The sequence below is a fragment of the Triturus cristatus genome, chromosome 3_1, assembly GCF_964204655.1.
Source record: "Triturus cristatus chromosome 3_1, aTriCri1.1, whole genome shotgun sequence".
NCBI classification, from domain to species: Eukaryota; Metazoa; Chordata; class Amphibia; order Caudata; family Salamandridae; genus Triturus; species Triturus cristatus.
The window spans coordinates 307,643,688-307,669,228 of record NC_140583.1 but is presented as its reverse complement, the minus strand read 5'-3'; the positions used below and the strand labels follow the sequence as shown (position 1 = coordinate 307,669,228).

At 48.3% G+C, this 25,541-nt stretch overlaps 1 protein-coding gene across 5 annotated transcripts in view; it reads right to left on the bottom strand.

The window, feature by feature from the left end:
• Positions 1 to 25,541, bottom strand: part of CSNK1G1 (casein kinase 1 gamma 1) — a 584,461-nt gene that overhangs the window by 88,355 nt on the left and 470,565 nt on the right. Inside the window, exon 12 of one of the 5 annotated variants that reach the window (XM_085643993.1) lies at positions 1,157 to 2,800. The exons of the other annotated variants lie outside the window; for them this stretch is intronic. Coding sequence (XP_085500119.1) covers positions 2,735 to 2,800 — 66 coding nt within the window. The 3' untranslated portion in view covers positions 1,157 to 2,734. Of the gene's footprint in view, positions 1 to 1,156; positions 2,801 to 25,541 lie in introns of those variants that run through there. 5 annotated transcript variants of the gene reach the window in all.

Genomic DNA, 25,541 nt, shown 5'->3' with positions numbered 1-25,541 from the left:
TGTACTGGAGTCAGTACGGGTCCAATAACAGATTCCAAGGGAACTGATGCAGTCAGGGAGCAGGGGAATCACAGGCAGCAATCAGACTGGATGGGGTCCCTTGCAGCCCTATGGTGTCTGAAGGCACACCAGAGGGAGTCAAATCGCAACAAAGATTTGCAACATGGCCTCCTTAATAGCAGCTGTTTGCTTAAGGATTGCCATCTGCTGTGAGGTGAACAGCCTGCAGAAATCTTAATGCACTAGGACCAACTGCAGAATCTGTTGAATAGGGGACTTCAAAGCAGTGCAATGTTCATCCCGACACTCTAGCGCCTTCTCTATGGAGTGGCAGGATGTGGTCGAGAACAAGGAGCAAGTGGATTATTTGCAGGAACAGCCTCATGACTGGAACTGAGACTGGGCTCACAACTTGGGGCAGTGCGAGACTTGTGCTTCGACTTAAACCTTTTCGGTGATTTTGACCTTCGCCTCCCGGTTGCAGATCACCTTCGGGTAGAGGAGGTACATTTGCTGCACGACTTAGGCATGGCAGGATCCCAGGCACCCATGAAACTTCAGGTCCAGGCCGAATATGTTCTTTTTGCAGTCTTGCCATAGTTTAAAACCTGAAGTGTTTGGAAGGGATATTGTTGCCATGCACACTGTAGTTTTGGAAACTGTCAGATTGACAAAAACTGGCATTTGAGCTCCGGACCAGCATTGGAAAGTGTGGGAAAAAAAAAGAAATGGACATCAGCATGTAATATGGCCATTCAATGCAGGCTCCACTAGTCACTTCCAAGCTGGTACAGAGCCAACACAGAGCTACGAGACACAACCTGTTGGCATACTGTAACACTGATGTTTAAGTTATCCGGGTCCAGATTGGGGATATTCAAAAGATGAAAAAAACCTACTGTTATGAGTGTCCATTAGAACTGTCTTAACACGTGGTGGAAAGGGCTGTGTTTTAATCATATAATTGATATGGTCAGTAGCGCATCTGACACTTTTCCACACTCGCCTCTTAAACTAACTGAAAATGCAGAGGTTGCCAAATACACACCAGGTCTCGTCCCGATTCACTGGATTATCGCTATATTTCACTATTACTAATTTAACATTCTATACACATCCTTACGTTTTGATATTTTCCTTTTTTTTTTTTCAATTATAAGAATTAAACCGCTCTAGAAGAACCTTTCCTCTTTTCTTCTATTATCTTTTCTATTCCATTTGCTCCAAAACTTTATTTATTTCTGAATAACTTTCTTTTTATTGTTGCTATCTACAAATATTTTTTTGATATTTGTTATGTTCAAGTATAGGAGAAGACTTTTTAGGGTGTTTCAGCACAAAGATACTTAACCAAGTAGAGGATGCTTTCAGCATTTTCCTACTCAGAAGCCATTTGCACTTCACTGCACTATGACCTACCATGATAAGGAAACAACCTGTGAAGAACGCCAATATAAACTGTGTTTTCTGCCTTGTGCTTTCAAGCATCACTGCAGAAACCTGCAGCTTTCAAGGTACCTATACGCTACTAACATTGGCTGTCTGTGTATTTTTTTTAATGTGTGCACATGCACTGTAGAAGATGAGCCACCTTTTGCTGGGGTCAACTGTCACACTAACAGTAACTTATCAGAAAGGAGCATGCCATGACGGAACAGAGCCAGCCAGGCCTTGAAGCAGAAGATCCGTGTACATAGAAATGAGACCGAGCGTGGTGGTCCAAGTGGTCTTACATGCCTGCAGTAGGAGAGGACACGAGTGAGTGGAAGGCCACAGTGGTTAGTACACCTTAAAGTAGGCTAGCACACTCTGAGCAGTCCCTACCTACGTTCACTACAGCCAGGCTACTTTGTCTTGTGTACGTCAAGCGTAAGGGAAATCTCCTACCAGAGAGATTGCATGCTGGCACTTAAATGGGGCTTCACAAATACAACATCACTAAACACTCATACGGTATTTATTTTTGTTTCACTGTGGACAACTGGTATGCCGTTGTTCCTATTTAATATAATATAACTGGTCAACCAGTGTAGGCAAGACCCAGATAAGTCATTTGGCCAGACCCCAATGCAAGCTTCGGATTGCCTTCTGCTCAACGGGCGGCCCAACAACGAAATGGCCTGTCCACTCCAGTTCACCTTCCGACAGGGTACAGGTTAGCGACTGGAACACCTCTTAAGAGTGGCTGGCACTGCACATCAAAAGTGCATGCCCTTACTCTCTTCTGCCCAATAGGAGTTTTAATTCTAAAAATGTGAAACTAATTTAGCACAGGTTGGGCAAGAAGAGGACTGCATAGCAATCAAACAAGATTAACGAGGAAAAGCAGACAGTCTAATCGCAATCAGCACAGTTCTCCCATCAAAAGCAAAAAGGAAATAGGAAAAAAAGAACGAGCCAATCTACACTAATGATTGCTTTTAATGTTGAGATCAGGAGAAACATTCAACGAAAGCAGCAGCCAGATTCAGCACTTGGTAAAATAGAGGCAGCTCTAAAAGCAGTGTTCCAGTCCGCATTCTCCCCTTGCACTGGTTCTCCCGCACAGCCCCATGCAGTGGGGTCAGGAGGCAGGCCGCGGCCCTATCTAAACGTCTATATCTGGAGTCATGACACCTTTATGCCCTTACAAGGTGCCACTCCAAGAAGGCACTGGAGTTGGCTGCGCTGTGTGCTGCTTGGACTGTTCAAAAGCTGAAGTGGGGGGAAGCGGGACACTGGCACTTTATCTTTCTTAATAAACTCGGCTACGTCGTGAATTATCAAATCCTGAACCTCGCTGCGGCCTAAACAGCAGAATCTGCAAGGAGGAAAGCAGAACCGAAAAATTACTCTAGTCTCCATTGCAATCAATATTTCAAAGCTACAACTCTAAGACAGCTTTAGTACCCATTACGCTTTGGCGAGGGTCCTCTTAGTATCGCATAAAACATCTGTATTCTTTACCATTACAACAGGTTTCAATTGTGCAATAAAACTATAGATAAACACTTCAGTGACTGGAATTAATAGTCATGTGTTCAAGGATGTGATGGTGCGGAAGGGAGAAGGTATACCAATTCTATTTGTAATAAGCTCTACAAATATACATTGCATTTCACAACCAGTGAGCCTCAAACAAGTGAGCAGTCATTTCATTGAACGTTCATGCCCTTTTATAGTGGACATACACCAAAGACAACTTGCAGCAAAAGCCTTGCTCTTTCACAATGAATCGTGGACAAACAGTAGTCCTAGCTAAAGATGTTCCCAATGGATTGCTACTGCCTACAATATACCGCTACCATATGACTGTCCTTGGAAAAAATACTAGAAAATTGATTTGCCAAGTCTCACTCACACAAGACAACACTTGCGAACTACTGAGTTTGCCAGAAGAACCTCTGAATGAAATAGAATCGAAAACTAACAGGGGTACATTTCTTGAAGTAAAGCCCCTAGAGAGATCGGTCTGCCAGCAAAGGTCTCATTTGTTACAATGACCCATGTATAACCAGGATCTCTCCTTGCGAGTAATCCTTGAAAAAAGAATATCCTCTAGCAAATGGGTCTTCCAAAGGACATTGATGAACTGTGCCACACGATTATGTTTGTGAGGAGAGGACCAGTATGTTATTCGGACTTTGCGAAAAGATTTCTCCTTGCACAAGGTATTTCACTGCACGCTTGTAGAAGGTGTACTGGTTGAAGGGCTGATTTATGCAGATGTGGACGTTTCCTCTTGAAAAACATTGGTTTGCAGATTTCAACCATACTTGCATATCTATTTTAGAAGTCTTGGTCAACATTTACACAAAGTGACATTTTCTTCTGTAGTTTTTGTAGCTTGACAGAGGTTCAGTTTTTATGGGCAAATCATGCACACAGGAAACCTTTCAAGCAATTGGTGTACATTTGCCCTGACCGAGTGTCAGGAGAGAGACAGAAAAGCTTATTTGAAAATATATGGCACAACTGCATTTATGTTTTAAATTATTTGAGGCAGAGATTGTGAGTATTACTTATTATTACAAATATCTTGTGGACTCGGTGTAATCAAACATAGTTGACGCCCCACACAACAATTAGTATTAACGGTAAAAAATATGTTTTTCAGAAAGAGCTACGCCAATCCCACGCATTAGATAAATGAGCACATGCTCACCAGTTATTTCTCTCTACCTCAGATGGTGGCTTCCGGGGCAATATATTAATCATGAATTTTGTCATCATTAATACCTGTAATGAGCCAGTTAGTTTGTGAACTGGGCAGCTGAGGACCAATAAGGGGAAGAGCAGTTTACTACCGTATTGTGAACTGTATGTTTCAAGACAGTGTCCGATTAAAGATTTTCAAAACCAATCCCTTTCAGAAATCAACGAACAATGGGAGAATTTGACAGAAACGTGGTTACCAGCGGAAGGTTTAACAGAAAGTACATGTCCAAGCAGTCACAATTTTACTAGGCTCTGGGGGTACTAATGACTAAGGAGTTTTTCCAGGAATCATGTAACACAGCTCTTCCACAATAGCTCGAATATGCAGCTTAAGGACTCATTCGGAATGCAACACTGTCTTATTGTGTGTTCCTACAACCTAGCAGATAAAACATGTTTACGTTATATATGGCAGCCTAGAAATTTTACATTAACCCTCACTGGCATGTGCAGAAACACACTTCTAATGAGTCATAGCACATTCATTTCCGTACAAAAATCAAAGAGGAAGTTTGTCACATTTCTTGTTTCACAGAAGATCTATTACCCATATTAAAATATTTCTGTGTGTGGCAGTTCAATTTTAGTTGCTCAGAATTTAGTAATGCAGGCCGCAATGTAGATTTACAAACTAAATGAATAATTATTCCTTTACTGGTATACAGACAGGTGACTGGACATCGTGCAAGGTTTAGCACACATGGCCAATTATGTACCACACTTTCAGAAAGCATTTAAGCATCTCAGAATGCGAAACAAGGAGTCAACCAACATCAGACAGAGCTCAACCAATAAATGTGAATCTTGAGGACAAAATGAACAATGGAATTGTAAGAGCATTCAGTTGGACTCCAAAAGTTCAGTATTTGAGGGACATTCTAGTCCACAGAAAATCTCAGTCCGCCTAGCCTAAACTGCCTTCCCGACTTTCAGCAAAAAGGTAGGATTACAGGCACAATTTTAAATTGTCATCCATGCGTGCCTGAACAAGGCTAAGCAGAAGGAACATTGATAACAGAGAATACTATTCCCAAAAGACAGTCACTAACTTTCAATTATTTGTTTTGAACTGGAAACTGCCTTAGTTGATTATAAACATGCACCTATGCAGAATGGGAAAGTAAGACTGAAACAATCTTACTTTTCGAATTCATATTTGGTTCTATGACCAGAGCAAGCGAGGGATTCAGGAACAGCTCTTAGCAAGATCTAAAAGGGAAAGGATTCACTCCGCAAATTCCCAATATCTTTTTGGGGAGTTTTGTAAAGTGTTACAAGCTCCCCTTTGTTAGCCTCATTGCACTTTGGATGAAGGCACATATCAAGATAAACAGCTGGCAATGTAGGACCCAGTAGATAAACAGGCAAAGTGGGTTCATACCTAGTGCACATAGCCATCAATATGTCCTGATAAGATGACGCCATAGAGATCAGAGTCCTAAAATTAGAGGGTAAGTTAGTCTACATTTAAGCATATATATGCTGCACACTATAGGTGCTGGGCAAACGTCCAATAAAGTCAGGGATCCGGCAGCAGGATTACGGCAAAAGCAAAGGAACTCCGTTTTGGAGAGCTTTATACAAAGGCTTTCCGTTTAAAGTTCCAAGTGACATGGCATACTTTTAGATGAAAGTATTGGGCTTATCATTTTATTGTTTGGCTACATGTAGCACCACAGCTAGTCCTAGTAGTGACTTGATTACTGCAACATAGATGGGATAGCAGGTTGACAACCATTCTGTTTATTTACTCCCTAAAAAGTGGATAGCGTTTGCCAGACCAGCCTCCCTACATCCAGAGAAGCAAATGTCCGTTATTTCATTCAAATTGAAAGTCAGTGTTTGTTTTCAAACTAAGCATCATTTCATTCAGAGTAATATGTTGCCCTGTAACCTCGACACTTTCTTTATTGGTAGATCCAGGGTTCATTTACAATGCTTCATCTGCCAATATCCAGTAATTTATGTTGAGGTATTCCAAAATCACTATTTCCAAGAAAATTAACTTTTATTTGATTGAGGAGTGCATTCTTACCAAAAAACCCACACATTTCACTCACATCAGCTGGGCAACAATTTTTAGATCTTACTTTTATATAGGGAGCTTTTTCATCAGTTACCTCTATTTTCATTATTGGTCAGTCCTAAAGGTGACCATTAACCAAATTAAATTTTCTTTTGGCACCCCAGTTACATTGGATGGCCACTGTTAGCAGCTCCTGGGAGCAGGACAACATGAACACTTGTTTAGTATATATCCATTCTTCTAACCAAAAGTCCATTTATAGAAGTAAATTGAATGGAATTGTCAATGATTAATTCCCACTACTAGTTTGACTAAGTCTTCTATGTCGAACGAGCAAATAAAGTACGCTTTATGTGAAGACTACAAACCTGACAATTGCTGGGGGCCAGAAGGTGTTACCCAAGGTTCAATAAGGGGGCAGATATGACAATTAACCTCAATACAAAATATGCCTTGTTGAGGAAGGCTCAGTTTAGGAAAGAAAGCCCCAAAGCTTATAGCAAAAGGTATTACATCAAAGAAGTGCACACTAAAAAAGTATTTAGAGAAAAAAAAAACAGGCCAGCAAAAATCCCTTTGGGGAAATGAGATTAGTATGCATCTCAGATCTCTTTAAGGGACACCTTAATGTATCTAGTACAAGTGATTTAGGATGGTATCACTATTGCAATACTTGCAGTTTCGACCATTTCTAACGCAATCAAAAGTGGAAACTGTCTAATGCTATGGGTCCAGATGTTTGGAGCCAAGATCTTTCGATAATTAATGTCAACGGTTAGGCACCCTTACTCATCTCATATTTTGGAAACTGATCATGTCCCAGAGAGATGGTGCAATTCAGAAATAGCTTTCATATTTTAGAGGAAAAGTAATCTGACAGTACTAATTACCGCTTACTCTCCATGCCAGGCACCATGGCAAAGATTTTGTGTGAACTAATTTGGGGGATTTAACTACTTGGATTGATTATTTCACTTTTTCAAGCTGGATTTAGAAATGAGTTTTCAATTAACAAAGGCATGGCCCTAGCTTTATAGACTAATCCAGCGCTACCCTGTGGAAAACTTTATATTGCACTTTCATAGACTTTAGCAATGCACTGAATTGTGTACAACTTTGGCTGCTAGTATCCAGATGCTTAATACGGGAGCAACCAAAGAACTTGCCTTTTGAATAGCAGTCTTCTACTCATTCATATTCCTCTGTATTACTTACAGAAAAAAACTATGAAAACATGAAAAGACGGACTAACACTGAAGAATGGAACTTTAACACATTTCTTAGTCACTGAGCTTTTCACAGAATGTACTACAATGGATCCACCGAAGTTAGGCCTGTGCTGAGTGAGATTTACAGTGAGCAGAGGCAAATACATGTTCCTTCTTCCGCCATTAAAAAGTGTTTATAGCAGGAGGAAAGATATCTAACCCTCTAAAAAAAACTCTGCAATCCTGCCTCATTTAACATTTCTTCATACTAACTCTCCCTTTGGTGTTCCTTAGTTGCATGAATTTCTCAGCAACGCAGCAAGCACTCCGTATCTTCCATTGCGTGGAAAATAGTTTGTGAGCTGGCAAGCACAAAGGAGTTTCTAGCTTAATCTGGTTTCAGACACACCAAATTAAAAAACATGCGTGGGCAGTTGATTTTTAACAAAACCAAACACTAGGTGGCAGGCTATATCTACAGCATACGAATATAGGATAGGTTCACACTGCAAAAATTGATCTTCGAGCAAAGACACACGGGCTTACCACACATGCTTAACTTAAATGCTACTACTGTATACAAAGAAAACATCTAAAAAAAAAAAAAAAAAATCCCAGAGATGACCTTCAGGAAGACCATCAATGGCCATTCGCACATAGCGGTATACAATTATACGCAGTAACTTAACGACTGCCAAATGTGGGCCTCATTTCATACTAACTCCTTATGACTTCTCATGGCCATCAATAAGAAAAAAATATGCCAGCATCCTATCACCCTTGTGAGAATATGTCCCCAATACCTTTATACTATTTTAAAACTCAAAAAAGCTTAAATGGCTAAAGGTTTGCTCTGGCTCTGATATAAGGCGTCCCCTTATGGTTTTCTGTCATGAGGGTCTGCTGAGACCGTTTTTGAATATCAGACAAAACTCCCACTTTGGAGACTTTATGTATGGAGTTAAGCTGCACCTCTATCTGGGTTTTGGCACTTCAAGCGACTTTACTTGTTAAATATATTATAAAAAGTGATTTTAATAATGTGTTGCAAACTTTTTGGAATTTTCTTTGTAATCCGATATTATATTAAATTAATTATAGCACCGGATACATTGCAAATCCAAGTGCAATGATTCCAGAGCAGCGGCTGTATCTATAACTAATTTTGTGAGCTCTCAGAGTAAAGCATGGCACATCCAGTGTAGTGAAATTACTGCAGAACTAATGGTGCACTACAAGTGCAAAATGAAAAGCCCATGGCCAACTGAGGTGTGTGCTGTTTCCAGTGAGGAAGCATGATGGATTTAATGTCCTGCATAGTCAAAGTGGAGGGTCCAAGGGAAATGCAGAATACGGACATGTCCAATCAGGTAGTAAATTAATGTATTAAGAGTTCCAAATTGTGAATATATAACAAGAATCAGGGTAGTACAGGTGTAGTAAAGGATGTAAATTCCATCCGGCATACTAAGATTTTCAACCAGGCTATGAAAAGCCATCTCTGCCCAGCAAGAGTTCTGAGCGTGCAATGCAGCCCATCACTGTACATTGCCAAATCTGAACTGGTGATTCACTGCTACCTGTGAGCAAGTTCTACCTCGCTCACAATAAGAGATATAGTGGCGTCAACCAAGTCCTAAAGCTATAATCAGTTGAACAGTAAGCTTTTGAGCAAGAAGGAAAATTCATAATTAGGGCTCATCTTAACTTGCGTACCAGCTTTCTACGTAAAGGTAATTTTCCAATTCCCTGTACTTTCTCCTTCAAAGCAGAGTTGGTCTGACCTGTTTTTGACGTGGTTTGTGTATGGTCCCTACAAAGCGCTTCTCAAAAACTGATCACATATTACTTGGCACCACTTCGTTGCAGTATCTTTCAGTCATGGCCATATTTCCCAAGCCCACTCCAAAACACAAAAAGAAAGGCAACATAGGCCTTATTTCTTACCCAAGGATGTTATCTACTATACTGCCTTGAATTTGAACTGCACGTCCATAGCTTTTTTGTTTAAACTCTTCCTCTTGACTCATGACATTTTCTTAATGTTTCTTTTTATCACAATGTAATGCCTTTATTTTAAGTCACCCTTTGTTTGTGATTTGCAAATGCTTCAACAACAATACCAATTATCATGTGAACAAGTTAGTGAGTTATAGGAGTTCCATGACAAAGACATGGAATCCCTATGAAGATAAAATTGTGGAGAAGACATCAATTGAGAATGTGAACAAGGATGTTTATGCAGCTGTAAGTAATAGGGGTCCCCAGCGTAAAAATTAAAGTCAATTTAAAGAAACGGGACTGGAAAGCTACTAGGTTGCTTTAATTAATGCACAATATAAAGTCCATTGGCTGTGGAGTAAACATCTTTTAACCATACCATTATCTGCATTTGAAAAACTAAAACGCTGAACAAGATAGCAGCAAGTAACGACGTGGAAGAAAAGTACTTTGACACTCGCACATCTTACCTTTTTAGCATTAAAAGTTAAGCGTGTCAAGATTGAGAAGAAACCAAAACTCTTGCTAAAACAGAGGACAAGAGAACACCACAAACCTTAAATGCAAATGGCAATATATGTAGAATTTACAATCGTTACAAGTCAGTATATGGCATTCAGCTCTGTGCCTATTAGGTGAAGCCAAGGAGTTTACTTCCAAACCACAGTAACAGGTCAATACCCTTACTGAACATGGAATATGTTCCCTTCCTCGCACATGGTGTCACAATATTCTGAGATTCCTGTACTGGTGAATCACCCAAGGAGCTGATACAGAAGAGTTGTTGATATAATGAAAGAATACCTGAGTTACAATAATTGTATGTAAGTGCAAGCTACGCAAGGGAATTGTTGGGACGGAAAAGTCCTCCGCATTGTAAAGACGTGTACCCCTGCCCAACTGTACTGTTGTCTGGATCCCGAAGGTTGATTTTTTTGTCACAGGCTTACACAGATCAAGCATGTGCACCATTACATAGGCCTGTCCCATGAATTGTAGTCTTGTTGGATCAAGAGTGGCGTCCAAAGCATTGCCCTCATAGTGGTACCACCTTCACCAGTAGCTAAGCAGCCCTAGCGCAGTGGTGGCAGCATACTATGTAGTGATCAATAATAGTGCAGGAACATTTTTACCCTGTCACTGGAGTGAGGCCTACAGGCTCACTCACCTTTGCTTTTTTTTTTTTTTAAAGCGTTCTGATGCTATTTGCCTAACTCACCCTTGGCGTGAATCAGGTAGATTTGAAGAGCTACGTAGTGGCTCTGCACTGATTTATGTGTTTGCTGGCAGTACGTGTGTTTGTAAATAACATCCTGGTTAAAGATGGAAAAGTTTCAGTGCTGAACAGTGCACAAAAACAGTAGATGCACTGAATGTACGAGTTACTTACCTTCGGTAACGATGTTATCTGGTAGAGACGATTCTAGCCGCAGATTTTCACGTGGAATTATCCCCAGGCGTGAGACTGAATCCGGAAACTTTTTTGCCACAGCATCCCTGCGCGCCGGGGGCGGGGCGACATCAAGCGACTCCGCCCAGGCGTCGTCCGCGTACGTGACGTCAGCGAGGTCACATAAGACCCGCCCCGGCGCGCCGTCAGTTTTCTTCGGAGAACTTTTCCGCACCACAATGCGGAACCACCAGATAAACTGTGGAAGCATGGGAAGTGTGTGCGAAGAGCAGAAAAATTGGAAAGAAACGGTGACTAACAACACCACCAGAGTAGTGCCAACACCGCAGCAACCAAGGGCAGGGAAAGAAGAAAGAAGAAGAAGAACAAGCAGAAACCTGCGCAGTCACCCCGCCAGCACAGACAGCCTCCCATCCCTGTGCCCCGGAGGCAAAGAACATGCGTAAACGCATGGCCCACGTAGTAAGCCTTTCCCCCCCCCCCTCATCCTGAGCAAGGAATGGGACCAGGCCCAGGACAGACCGGGACAACAAACTTCCAAGCCACCCCAACCTAGAGGGCAACCACCCACAAGGGACAGGGGCAATACCTGGCCAGATGACCCTTAATCAGAGGATAGCAATGGAAGGCAGGGCGGGGAGGGAGGACAGGGATAGAAAGCAATCCCCCCCCACCAACCTGGAGTAGCCAGAGCAGCAGGGCACCGGAGCACCGGAACCCCAACCTGCAAAGAGCTAAAGGAGGAATACACCGCCCCCAGACGGAGTCGCCCGTCAAGAACAAGGAAGGCACACACAGGAGATACAGCCCCCCCACCGGGAGGTGAGTACCGAAGACCAACCCAAGGGACCTCGCAGAATAGAGGAGGAAGGGCGGGTCGTGAAGGAATCTGCGGCTAGAATCGTCTCTACCAGATACATCGTTACCGAAGGTAAGTAACTCGTACATCTGATAGAGACTACTAGCCGCAGATTCCTTAACGTAGAATAGATACCCTAGCAATACCCCCTGGGAAGGAGGGTCTGCGAAAGGACCCCACCAGCCAATGCAGAACAGAGAGCCCCACAGGGGACCAGATCTGTGGACCAGGATGAACATCGCCCCTGCCAGGCCAAGGGACTCCCACAAGCAGAACCCCACCGTCCCCAAGGGCATGGAGGAGGGAAAGAAGGTTGAAGAGGCCCGTTCACACTCACAGCAGAGGAACCAAGGGCAAGGACAGAGGCCGAAGCACCCCACTCCCCCACAAGGCAACATAGCTTCCGCCCAATGCCAAGACAGGAAAAGCGGAAGAAAAAGAAGAAGCATAGAGGGCCCAAGGAAACTAGGGAAAAAAAGGCGAATCCACTCCAGATGGAGAGCAGCCTGCTAGCCAGAACAGCGCCGGCAGTCAAAGCCAGAAGCAAGAAGACCAGCCCGAGGCCCCAGGAAGGCCGAGTAGGCGACGCCTGGCAAGGGAGAACACAGGATCATCCCAGACCTCAGGACAGGAGCAGGGAGAGAAGGAGATGCCCGGGCCACCACTACGAGTGGCCGCGCCCACGACCTCAGGAAGCAAAAGCAACCTACCTAAACGCCATGGAGAACAGGCACCCGAAGGCGACCAGAACCCTCTAGCAGAGCACTAGCCATATTACAGCTACCACTACCCCACATAGGGTACGTTAAATCCCAAGATATGGGAACCCTCTTTGGAAGAACTTCCGCAGCAAAGGAAAAAACAAAAAAAGCCACAGGGAAAAAAACACCCCCGCTGAAGGCTTGACAAGCAGCCCAAGCAAAGCAGAAAGCCCAATCTCAGGGCCAAGTCTGCGCAACAACTCCTGCAGAACCCAATCAACACAAGGGCCGTCCAGCAGCCAACAATGCCAAAGTCCCAAGGAAGGACGTAAACGGCCAGAAAACACTACACAGCTAGAACAGCCGGCCTAAGAAGGCCCAGAATCAACCCAACTCAGAACTCACTGAGGAGGGGACGGAGGAGGATAGGGCGGAGGAGGACAGAGCCCTGCCAAGAGCCTTTGGATGGCGGAGTCAGCCGGGGCATGGAACAACAGGCTGCCATCAAACTGAAGGTCGATGAGTCGCTTCCGAATATTCTCAGGGAATACCCTGTCCCGAAGCCAAGCATGGCGACGGAGAGCGACTGAGGAAGCCATGGCCCGGCACCTCTGAGATGTCCGGAGCGGAGAATAAACGCCGCAAGCTCCCAGCCATCCAATGCATGATGCCGTAAGTCCACCTGACCAGACTCCTGGGACGCTGCAGATCCCAGAGACTCAGCCGAGTCCCACAAAGAGGAGGAAGCCCTAGCCAGCACACACAAGGTGTTAAGGGCCCGCAGGGCCGGACTGGTCGAGGCGAACACGTTGCGTCCCCAAGAGTCCAGCCAGCGGGCCTCTCGGGACGGCGGAGTCAACAGTGGCAGCAGGGAGGGAAAAGCAGTCGGCAAAAGTGGGCTAGCGGCTGAGGGGTGAAGGGAAAGACACGCCGGGTCATGCGGCGCTGGGAGATGCCGGTGCAGAAGATGCTGAGGCACAGAGTCCCCTGAGGCAGGCCGTCTCCAAGCCCCCGTCAAGGAAGAAAGGAGCGAATCTTCAAAGGAAAGTAAGATTTCCCTCCCACCAGAGCTATGGTGGAGGACCTCCAATAGATGGTCCACCGGAAAGTGAGCCACCGGGTCACCCATGCGCAGGATGCCCACAGCCGTGGAAACCGCGTGAGCGAAGGCCGCACCCGCCTCCGTAGGGCCCCGCGGTGGAGAAAGCAGCTCCTCCGTGGGCAACGGCTGCAAACTAAGGCGGCCGTCCCCGAGGCCAAGCGGGACGGGCAAGGGCCAGACCTGGAAATCAGAAGGAGCCGAAGAATGAGGCAGCTGCCACTCTTCCGACGAACACCTCTGCCTCAGGAAGGGCAGGAAGCCGCCCTTCGATGCCGGTGAAAAAGACACCACACGGCGACCAGTCTCCGGGGAGGACGACCCCAATATACAGCCTGCCTCCGGAGAAGAAGGAGCACCCGAAGACGAATCCGCGGTACGACCCCTGCGCGGAGCCGTAGAGTCCGCTGCTCGAGGCAGGACGTCGGCACCAGCTGGTGTCACCGGACAAGGTACCTCCAAGTCATCTCGCACCGGAGACCGGAGTAGAGCTGGAGCCGCACCGGCCCCGGGGCGGCGCCGGAATGACGCCGACCAGACTCCCGCCGAGGCAGCCACCTGCGTGGGGGAACGAGACGGGCCTGGGGAGTGGCACGAAGCCCCCGCCAGCCGCGGCCCAGAAGGAGGCGAAGATCGCTCGGCAACCCATGTGGCGGCGCCAGGGACGATCCAACCTCCGACGAGGCAGCCGCCTGTGGGGAGAGACGAGGGGGGCCCAGAGAGGGACGAGAGGTCCTCCCTCGGCCTCGACCCGGAGCGAGACGAGGAGGGGCCACCGACACCTGTGGCTCCGCACAGTCCAGCTGCTGCCGTAGCGGCGTCACCTCGGCCTTAGACAGGACCACCTTGTCAAAGGACCGAGGGGCACTCAGGGATGCGACCCGAGCCCCGGTGACCTCCCGTGACACGACAGGGGCCCCCGCGGGAGTTTGCGGCGAGGCAGATAAGCCGTGGCCTGAAGGAGGTGCCTCAGGGGAGCCGCACCCCAACAGCACCACATCCTGCAAGCCTGGATCCGAACCAGTCGGCGCCGGAGCCACTGGAAGCGTCGCGGAGGGCCCTGCGCAGGGCGAGGGATCCGCAGACGCCCCAGGAGGGGGAAGGAGGAGGAGACGCCAGCGAGGCCTGTAAAGCCGCCGCGTATGTCTTCATTTGGAATCATGACGCCCCAACACCGGGATACGTGGATAGGATGACACGCATCACCCGCGGAGAGTCCATGCCCCTGGGAGGCCGGAAACCAGCCCCTGGGGACAAACTGCGACACTTACCCACCCGGGAGCGCCGCTCACTTGACATTGGAGAAGGACGACGACCACGGCCGAATCTGAAGCCGTCCACCGAAGCAGACCGCAGGGAGGACGTCGACCTGGAGAGACACGCCGAGAGAAGTTTCATCCGGCGCTCCTGCTGCGACTTTGGCTTCAACAGTTGGCACGCCGCACAATCTGTGGTGCCGTGATCCTCCCCCAAACACCACATACAAATGAGGCGAGGGTTCGTCGCCGACATAAGACGCCCACAAAACGTGTAAGATTTAAAGCCCGAAGGCATTCGCACACTGTTCCACCAAAAAGAAATGGAAGAAAAAGGGGGCCCTAACAGGCCCGTAGCAAGGATCGGATCCGCGTTGCATGCGGAAAAGGAAAAAACTCTGACGTAGGCGCGCCGGGGCGGGTCTTATGTGACCTCGCTGACGTCACGTACGATGCCTGGGCGGAGTCGCGTGATGTCGCCCCGCCCCCAGCGCGCAGGGATGCTGTGGCAAAAAAGTTTCCGGATACAGTCTCACGCCTGGGGATAATTCTACATGAAGGAATCTGCGGTTAGTAGTCTCTATCAGAAACATGTGTATATGTAATGGTAAGATGCATGGAGGTACTAGTGCTGGACAGTAAGAGTGTTGTGAATGTACACTAAGTGGGTGTGTCTACAATGGTACATTATATGGAGGGTCCTGGGCTCTATATAGGGAAGCCCAGGCCTGCCTGGTGAAGACATGAGGAGAAGAGGAATCCCCCAGATAAACATGTTATTGCTGCACTCCAGTGAGCTGAGTGGGGACGGGGACGGACACGGACACGGACACGGACACACAGAGGAAGAGACTCCCTTTACAAAGGGGCATGGACACATCTCAGGAAGAAATATTGGACTGATAAAAGTCATAAACAGTAGGGCTGGGGGTCTGTGATTAACATTTGGATGTACAAATCACCGTGCCTGACATCCAAGTATGAACTCTGGTAAGCCCCATGAGTGCTGTGGGACAATCTGCTTCGGAGTCTTGCATGCTGTAACAGACATCTTTCATGTTAAAAAGAGAGCAGTGTTCACTTCAAAAGAAGAACACCTACCATAAAGCTTCAAAGACTCAGACACTAAATAATATTTGGTGTATAGAAAAGAACTAGAAGAAGTGGACGGTGAGTACGCAAAAAATAGTCACCTGCCAAGCAGTCAGACAGCCTGTGTGAGGAGGGGGAAGCTCTGCAACACTTCTGCCTGTGACCAGGACTGGGGGCCAAGGCCTGCTAGCCTCCCTACTGGGTGAGGGGACATCACTCAGGGAAAGCAAGACCACCTGCCCTGGAGCACCAGCGCTTGCCAAGACCAGTGTGATCTGTGAGGATTGGGAAAGCGTTGGAGGGAGGAAGGTCCAGTGGGGAAGCCCAACTGTGAGTACTCCATGTGCGAGATTTCAGCTGCGCACTGATCAGGCCGTAGCCTGTGTGCAGGTCTCTTTTCGGTGGCCCCCGTATGCCAGGAGACTGAGGCAAGTATTGCGTGCTGTGCGGAGGGTGCTGAGCCCACACAGTCTTGGTGTGGTGACCCCTGTAAGCCAGAGGGGGCCACAAATGAAGTGGCTGTATGACAAGCATGCCAGGATTCGTGAAAGGCGGAGTAGCGACGCCATGCGCCAGGAGGGGCTACAGTGGTGTGGGTGAGCAGTCTACATTACGTCTGGAAGGTACCAAAGCAACCTTGTGGGCCAGGAAATGTTGCCGGCATCAAATCATTAAAAACTTCGGGCCGTTGCCCGGGAATCCCAACCCCCCTTTACTTTGACCAGGAATCACTGGATATAAAGACACCTTTTTTTAGTGTTTTGAGGAAGAGGCGGAAAAGATACCATTTCAGACTTATAGACTCTCTAGAAGGTAAACTCAGAAACGACTAAGTATCAGTTTAGGATACTGTAACCTAAAACCATAAAGAGAAGGGGTGGCTGGTGGGACACCTCGAATGAAGGCAAATTCAGTGGCTGCACTTCACTGACTTAGGTATGAGAAGAAATCTTTTATGATGAAGCAGATATAGTACAGTTATAAAGCCTTCTAAAGTCAGGAGTTGGACCCTATCGTGTAGACAATACTTAAAAGGAAAGTAGGATTCCTTCTTCAGGACCTGGTCTCAAATGCAATGAGGAATGATTCCACATCAATGACCTAAAATGTCAGTCCCATTTTATGCAACACAAAATAATGTACTTCTACTGGATTTGTTCCACGGTACTTATCCAAACTCCTGCTGCCCTAAATAGCTGCCTTAGAACCAGAGTACATGATATGTCAACAGGAATGCAATTATTAGGACCTGCAAACCTGGGAACATTTCTGTTATGTGCTCAGCACACCATGCAACTTAATTCTCTGGTCTATCAGGATGCTATGAAGTCTTCTCGAGTATAGGGGCCACTGTTCAATATGATAACAGTGTAGCAATACAACTATTTTCTTTACTTTCATCCATGTCAAATGTGAAACTAAAAAAAAAATATTTATTAGGTATAGTACTTCTCAAAAGCTAGGTTGGTTTTACATTCGCTTGCTACCTGAAAAGGTTTGATAAATAAGGATTTGCAATGCAATAGGTCTCGCGTTTGAGCTATCGGCATTGTAAATTACAATGCCTTTTATTTATGTGTTTTGAACACTTGCAAACGGTGCGTAAACACGCACTTTGTACTTATAGTCCTTACTTATGAGAAGCAAGGTTGGCAGTAAAAGATGCACAGTTACTGCCAGCTTTGCAAGTCGTAAGCAAGGACTATAAGTACAAAGTGCATGTTTGCGCACTGTTTGCATGTTTTCAAAACACATAAATAAAAGGCATTGTCATTTACAATGGCAATAGCTCAAATGTTTGCAAACGCAAGACCTTTTGCATTGCAAATGCTTGTTGAGCTGTGAGACAGGGTGCGACAGCAGCTATAGATAGGCAGGACCATGATGCCAGGCTGTGCGCTTTAAAAGTAGGATGGAGAGATAAATGACACTAAAGCTGAGGAGTCTAATTTAGGTCCAGTAGGATCTATGACAAATTATTAGGCTATCAATATAAAATAAGGTGAATAAAAATAACTCAAACACACAGTCAGTGGTTAGCCTGAATATTGAACTTACAGGGGAAAGCTCCTTCGGTTTTTACCTGCAATACACATGATTTATTGGACAGAAGTAGAGTTGTGTTTTAAACTATCTGCCTCTCCCTTCACCAATAAATGTATTCTGGAATTGCTGAGCCACTCTTCCTAGGGTTGTGGCACTAATTTGTAAATATGATGATCGACTAAGCAGTTATGGAATACTGTTATTGGTTATAAGTATAAGCAAAAGTGGAGAATAAAGTTTTGCAAAAACTACGGCAAAACTAGAATTACAGAAATGCTGGCTGCCAACACCAGATCTGCTGGCTCTGCCAATGTTTGTTGGCTGGGATTATGTGTCTTCTTGCCTATGTGTTTGGATAAGTAAGCGGACGGATGGCTGTGTGTACCTGTGCATAGGCAAGTGGGTGAATAAGTGTCATGTACACCAGGGTCACGGTGAATGAGCCCCCTAGGATGCTACTGGTGGTACTGCACCCTGTCACATTACATGTCCAAACCCCTGCAGCTTTACTCCTTCCTGCAACAGGAACACACTTCACCTTCCCACCTTATGATACCCCACTCCTGCAGCGCTTCACCAGCAGACCGAAAATGTAATAAACATTGACAAAATCAGTAGGAACTTTTGTGGTGGAAAGGCAGATTGGTCCTAGACAGTTTGTGTAGGTGCAGTGCTTAGAGGGAGTGGCTATCCCAAAAGGTATTGGTACAACGCGGAGGGTGGTAGTGCGTTAGTAAGGGGTAGTAGTGTGGATTGATGGTGCGGTGCTGGCAGTGGTACAAAGCGGAAGGTGGTAGTGCGTCAGTAAGGGGTAGTAGTGTGGATTGATGGTGTGGTTCTGGCAGTGGTACAAAGCGGAAGGTGGCAGTGTGTCAGTAAGGGGTAGTAGTGGGGATTGATGGTGCGGTGCTGGCAGTGGTACAAAGCAGAAGGTGGTAGTGTGTCAGTAAGGGATAGTAGTGTGGATTGATGGTGCGGTGCTGGCAGTGTTACAACTCGGAGGGTGGTAGTGCATCAGTAAGGGGTAGTAGTGTGGATTGATGGTGCGGTGCTGGCAGTGGTACAACGCAGAGGGTGGTAATGTGTCACTAAGGGGTGGTAGTAGTAAGGATTGATGGTGCGGTGCTGGCAGTGGTACAATGCAGAGGGTGGTAGTGCATCAGTAAGGAGTAGTAGTGTGGATTGAATGTGCAGTGCTGGCAGTGGTACAATGTGGAGGGTGGTAGTGCATCAGTAAGGGGTAGTAGTGTGGATTGATGGTGCGATGCTGGCAGTGGTAAAATGCGGAGGGTGGTAGTGCGTTAGTAAGGGGTAGTAGTAAGGATTGATGCTGCGGTACTGGCAGTGGTACAACGCGGAGGATGATAGTACATCAGTAAGGGGTAGTAGTGTGAATTGATGGTACGGTGCTGGCAGTGGTACAAAGCGGAAGGTGGTAGTGCGTCAGTAAGAGGTAGTAGTGTGGATTGATGGTGCGGTCCTGGCAGTGGTACAAAGCGGAAGGTGGTAGTGTGTCAGTAAGGGGTAGTAGTGGGGATTGATGGTGCGGTGCTGGCAGTGGTACAAAGCAGAAGGTGGTAGTGTGTCAGTAAGGGGTAGTAGTGTGGATTGATGGTGCGGTGCTGGCAGTGGTACAATGCAGAGGGTGGTAATGTGTCACTAAGGGGTAGTAGTAACGATTGATGGTGCAGTGCTGGCAGTGGTACAATGCAGAGGGTGGTAGTGCATCAGTAAGGAGTTGTAGTGTGGATTGAATGTGCGGTGCTGGCAGTGGCACAATGCGGAGGGTGGTAGTGCATCAGTAAGGGGTAGTAGTGTGGATTGATGGTGCGATGCTGGCAGTGGTAAAATGCGGAGGGTGGTAGTGCGTTAGTAAGGGGTAGTAGTGTGGATTGATGCTGCGGTGCTGGCAGTGGTACAACGCAGAGGCTGGTAGTGCATCAGTAAGGGGTAGTAGTAAGGATTGATGGTGCGGTGCTGACAGTGGTACAACTTGGAGGGTGGTAGTGCATCAGTAAGGGGTAGTAGTGTGGATTGATGGTGCGGTGCTGGCAGTGGTACAACGCAGAGGGTGGTAGTGCATCAGTAAGGGGTAGTAGTAAGGATTGATGGTGCGGTGCTGGCAGTGGTACAACGCGGAGGGTGGTAATGTGTCACTAAGAGGTAGTAGTAAGGATTGATGGTGCGGTGCTGGCAGTGGTACAACTCGGAGGGTGGTAGTGCATCAGTAAGGCGTTGTAGTGTGGACTGATGGTGCGGTGCTGGCAGTGGTACAATGCGGAGGGTGGTAGTGTGTTAGTAAGGGGTAGTAGTGTGGATTGATGATGCGGTGCTGGCAGTGATACAAATGCAGATTCTGCAAGTGGTAGTGTAGTTTTGGTTGCCAGTACTGACGGTAGCGTTTGAAAGACACTTCATCATAAACAGGCGAACAAGAAGCCTGATGTAAAGCAAAGATCACACGTTGCTGCAGGCTCAGGGTGAGCAGCTTTACCAGCTGTCGTTTTCTTCGCATTCAGACACTTCCAGTCCCTCATTTATAATGGAAACGGGATAATCAAAAGTACCGCATGCAAATATATTTGAGACTTTGCTCTCCCTTTAAATATGAGATGGAACATTGACATTTTGAAGCTCAGGTGACACATGAAAAGGAGGGGGCAGAAATCAGTAAGGAGTAGTTTCTTTTCTGTAACTCCAGTTCTGTAGTAGGGGTATCTCTGTTATAGTCAATCTAGTGAATAGTCCCGCCATGTGCGCGGACCCGCCCCATAGGCTGCCATTATGTGGCTTGGAACAGGATACTGTGCCTTTAAGAAAACTTTCCAGTTTTCCAGAACTTTCCCCAGTATCCCAGAATGCCCGGCAGGTCCCATTTACTTTCAGTTCTTTTTGAAGGCGTAGCACGCCAGACCTGTAGCATTCTACATATGAATAAGTATCTCTCCACCGGGGAGGAGGGCGGGCGCTTATGACTATAACAGAGATACCCCTACTACAGAACTGGAGTTACAGAAAAGAAACTACTCCTTCTGTAGTAGGGGATCTCTGTGTATAGTCATAATCTAGTGAATAGAATGGCAAGCCCATCCCCACACAACAAAAGCGGTGGAGAACACACAAGACACTACCACTACTGTGCGAACAAATTTCACAGCGAAGCCTGCCCAACCTGAGCATCTGCCCTGGCATCCGTGTCCAGACAGTAATGCGCAGCAAAGGTATGGACCGACTTCCAAGTGGTCGCCTTACAGATTTCCGCAATCGGAACATTACGCAGCAAAGCCGTCGTGGCAGCTTTGCCCCTGGTGGAATGAGCCTTAGGTTTACCCCCTAAGGTCTTATTAGCCTTTTGATAACACAACTGTATGCAGGACACAATCCACCGAGAGATGGACTGCTTAGAGGTCGCAAGACCAGTCCTGACTGAGCCATAATGAACAAACAATTGGTCAGACCTACGAATATCCTTGGTCTTATCCAGATAAAATTTCAACACCCTTCGGACATCCAGGGAATGGAGAGCCCTTTCCGCTGGTGAAGAGGGATTCTGAAAGAACGTAGGTAAAGTTATGTTCTGATTGACATGAAAGTCAGAGATAACCTTAGGAAGGAACTTAGGGTGAGTACGCATCACAACCTTAGCAGCATGAAACACAGTATAAGGTTCTTGACAACATAATGCCTGAAGTTCACTCACCCTGCGGGCCGATGTAATGGCCACTAGGAACGCCGCCTTCCAGGATAGGTGCTGCAATGAAGCCTTGTGAATAGGTTCAAAAGGCTCTCTCATCAGTCTGGACAGCACCACATTCAAGTCCCAAGAAGGCGAGGGAAGTCTGACAGGAGGGAACACCTTCTTCAAGCCTTCCAAAAAATCCTTGACCACAGGAATCTGAAAGAAGGACATCTGTGAAGGGCACTTCCTGTAAGCAGTCAAAGCAGCCAGATGAACCTTAATGGAATGGAAATTAAGGCCAGACTGCGCCAGATGCAAAAGGTATGGAAGGATGACATCTTCCTTACATGTTGTCGGATCAAAGTTCTTGGACTTACACCAGATACAGAACCTCTTCCACTTGTAAGCATAGGATGTCCTAGTGGAAGGTCGCTTAGAATCCTTCAGAATGTCCATACAATCGTCTGGTAGATTCAGATGACCATATTGCACTATTTCAGGAGCCATGCCGCCAAACTCAAAGACGAGAGGTTGGGGTGCACCATCCGCCCCCCGAACTTCGTGAGAAGGTCCGGCCTGCACGGCAACCGCATGTGAGGAAGGAGAGACCGGTGAAGAAGGTCCGTGAACCACCACTGCCTGGGCCACTCCGGGGCGATCAGGATCATCCGCGCCCTGGACTGGGACAGCTTGATGAGCACCGCCGGAATCAGGGGAATGGGTGGAAAAGCGTACAGAAAGCTGTTCGACCAATCGATCCATAGCGCATTCCCCAGCGTCCCCCGCTGGTAGTACCTGGATGCGAAGTCTCGGCATTTGCTGTTTTCGGCGGTGGCGAACAGATCTACGTCTGGAGTCCCCCACCTTGCGAAGACTTCTCCTAGTACTTCGTCGTTTATGACCCATTCGTGGTTTTCCTTAATCAGCCTGCTCAAGGCGTCCGCCTGAGCATTCTGCACCCCTGGCAGATGCGTGGCCGTAATAGTCAGTCCTCGGGCCAGCAGCCAGCGCCAGATCGCCTGCGCCTCCTGCGACAGAGTGCGCGATCTCGTCCCCCCCTGCTTGTTGAGGTAATACATCGTGGTTGTATTGTCCGTCTGTATCAGCAGCGAGTTGGTCTGGAAGGACGGAAGGAAAGCCTTCAGTGCCAGGAAGACAGCTCTGAGTTCCAGGAAATTGATGTGGTACGTCGATTCCAAAGGAGACCACTTCCCTTGAATCTGCAGGTCCCCGGAATGCGCACCCCAGCCCTGGAGAGAAGCATCCGTCACCACATTCGTCGTGGGAATGTCCTTGTGGAAGGGAACCCCCTGGAGGAGGTTTTCCGCCGAACACCACCACTTCAGAGACTGACGAGCATGTAGAGGCAGTCGGATCTTGTTGTCCCAAGAGCCTGTCCTCTGATCCCACTGATCCTCCAAGCACTCCTGCAGTGGTCGCATGTGTAGACGTGCGTGCGGAGTGAGGAAGATACAGGAGGCCATCGATCCCAGTAGAGACGACACCTTCCTCACAGTCGTCGATGGAGCAGTCCTGAGGTCCTGAGCCTTCCGAAGGAGTGATAACAGTCTCTCCTCCGAAGGAGACACGCTTGCTGACCGCGTATCTATGGAGGCCCCCAGGTACTGTATGCACTGTACCGGAGACGGGACCGATTTGGACATGTTGACGTGTAACCCCAGCTTGTTCAAGAGCTCGCACGTCCATCGGAAGTGTTCTTGCGCTTCCTCGAAGGATGACGCCTTGATCAGCCAATCGTCCAGATACGGGTAGACAAACACCTTGTTCCTCCGCAGGTGTGCCGCCACCACCGCCATGCACTTCGAAAAAGTCCTGGGAGCAGACTTTAGCCCGAATGGCAGTACTGTGTATTGATAGTGATTGGCGCCGACTTGGAATCGCAGGAACTTCCTGTGCTTCCGTGCTATGGGCACATGGAAGTACGCATCCTGTAGATCTATGGCACAGAGCCAGTCTCCCCGTTGCAGCTGAGGGTAAATCTGGTGCAACGATAGCATGCGAAACTTCTCTCTGCGAATCCACTTGTTTGCTTGTCGCAAATCCAGAATGGGCCTGAACTCGTTCTTGTCCTTCTTGCGAACGAGGAAGAACCGAGAGTACAGACCTCTTCCCCTTTGAGACAAAGGTACTTCTTCTACCGCCTTTTTTCTCAACAAGATGTCTGCCTCCGCCTGGAGCTCCCTCAGCTGGAAGCGAGAGCTGACCGGCGGAATCGCTGGAGGCGGGCTGATGAACCGAAGACTGTATCCATTGCAAACAATATTCAGCACCCACTTGTCCTGAGTAATTTTTCTCCACTCTGCCGGAAAAAATTGAATGCTTCCCCCCACTGGAGTGGGTAACGGTTGAGGGGGAAGTAACAGCTCAGGGCCGAGACCCGGCCGGGCCCTTGTTTGTGGTAGTAGCCTGCTGGCCTCCTCTACCCCTCTGGCGCTTCTGGAAGGGCTTGCGGAACTGCTGCTGTTGTGGCTGCTGCTGTCCCGAGCCCTGCCCACGCCCTCGGCCCGACGACCCGAACCTCCTCTGGAACGGTCGTTTCTTTTTCTCGGCCTTCTCTAACCCGACGGCCGTCAGGGTTTCCGCTTCAGCCTTCATGCGGGCCATTTCATCGTCCGCATGCTTCCCGAACAGGGTTTCCCCCGAGAAGGGCAGGTTGGCCACTCTCTGCTGCGCCTCCGGCTTGAGGGACGTCAGGCGCAACCAGGAATGGCGCCGCTGGTGGACGCCATGACAGTAGGCGTGGGCGGCCAATAGCGATACATCCGCCGCTGCGCTGATCGTTTGGTTAGAAACCAGCATGCCTTCGCGCACCGTCTCCAAGAAGTCCTCCTTCTTGTCTCGTGGCAGGAGGTCCGCATATTGCTGCAGGGATTCCCACAGGGCCCAGTCGTAACGGCCCAACAACGCCCCTGCACTCGCCGCCTTCATCGTGGTGGCGGCGGTACCACACACCTTCCTGCCCGCAGAGTCCAGCCAGCGGCTTTCCTTGTCCGGTGGCACCGTGGAGGCCGGGGCGGTCGCATGTTGTTTTCTCGCCGCCGTCACGATAACCGAATCCGGCTTCGGGTCCCCTCTCAAGAAGGACGGATCCGACTCCGGGGCCCTATATTTCTTCATGAGCCTGGACGGAGCGGCCTTCGCTGTTGCGGGAGTGAGGAACAGTTCCAAGGCTGGTTCCACCAGTCCAGGCACGAGAGGCAGGAGGGGGCGAGACAAGTGTCTTTTATGAAGCGTCTCAAATATCACGGACGTCGTGGGTGTTGGAACCGTCACCGTGATATTCAGCTTCGCAGCCCCTCGCAACAGCACCTCCTGGAACGAGACCAAGTCGTCCACCGGCGACACCCTAGTCCCCGGGGAGTCCGACAGCGTCGGGGAAAGGTCCCTGTCCGAGGAGCGCGACCTGGACCTATACCTCCTGCGGCGTCGTCTAGAGTCTGACGAGGATCGCCCTCGGCTCCGCGATAGTCGCCTCCTGTGAGAGCGGGAGCGCGACCTCTTCGGCTTAGGCCTGTCCGCCGGTCTCGCTGGTCCAGGCGACCGTGGGCGTCGTGGCTTCGGGGTCCCCTGCGGCGGAGTCGGGTACCGTGGAAGGGAAACCAACCTCGGGGGGACCGGCGGCGGTCCCGCAGGAGTGCTTGGCAGCAACAGAGGCTGGGGTGGCGGAGACAGAGTCCGCGGCCGCGGAGGAGGCGGTGGCGGAGGTGGGAGAGGAGGAGGCGACGGAGGCATCCGAGGCGGGGTATACACCACCGAGTACACCGATCCCGGCGACTCTCTCTTCCTCGACGTCGATCTTCTCCCCGACGTCGACCTGTGCCTCGGCGGCGACCTCCGCCTCGACGGCGACCTCCGCCTCGACGGCGACCTCCGCCTCGACGGCGACCTCCGCCTCGACGGCGACCTCCGCCTCGACGGCGACCTCCGCCTCGACGGCGACCTCCG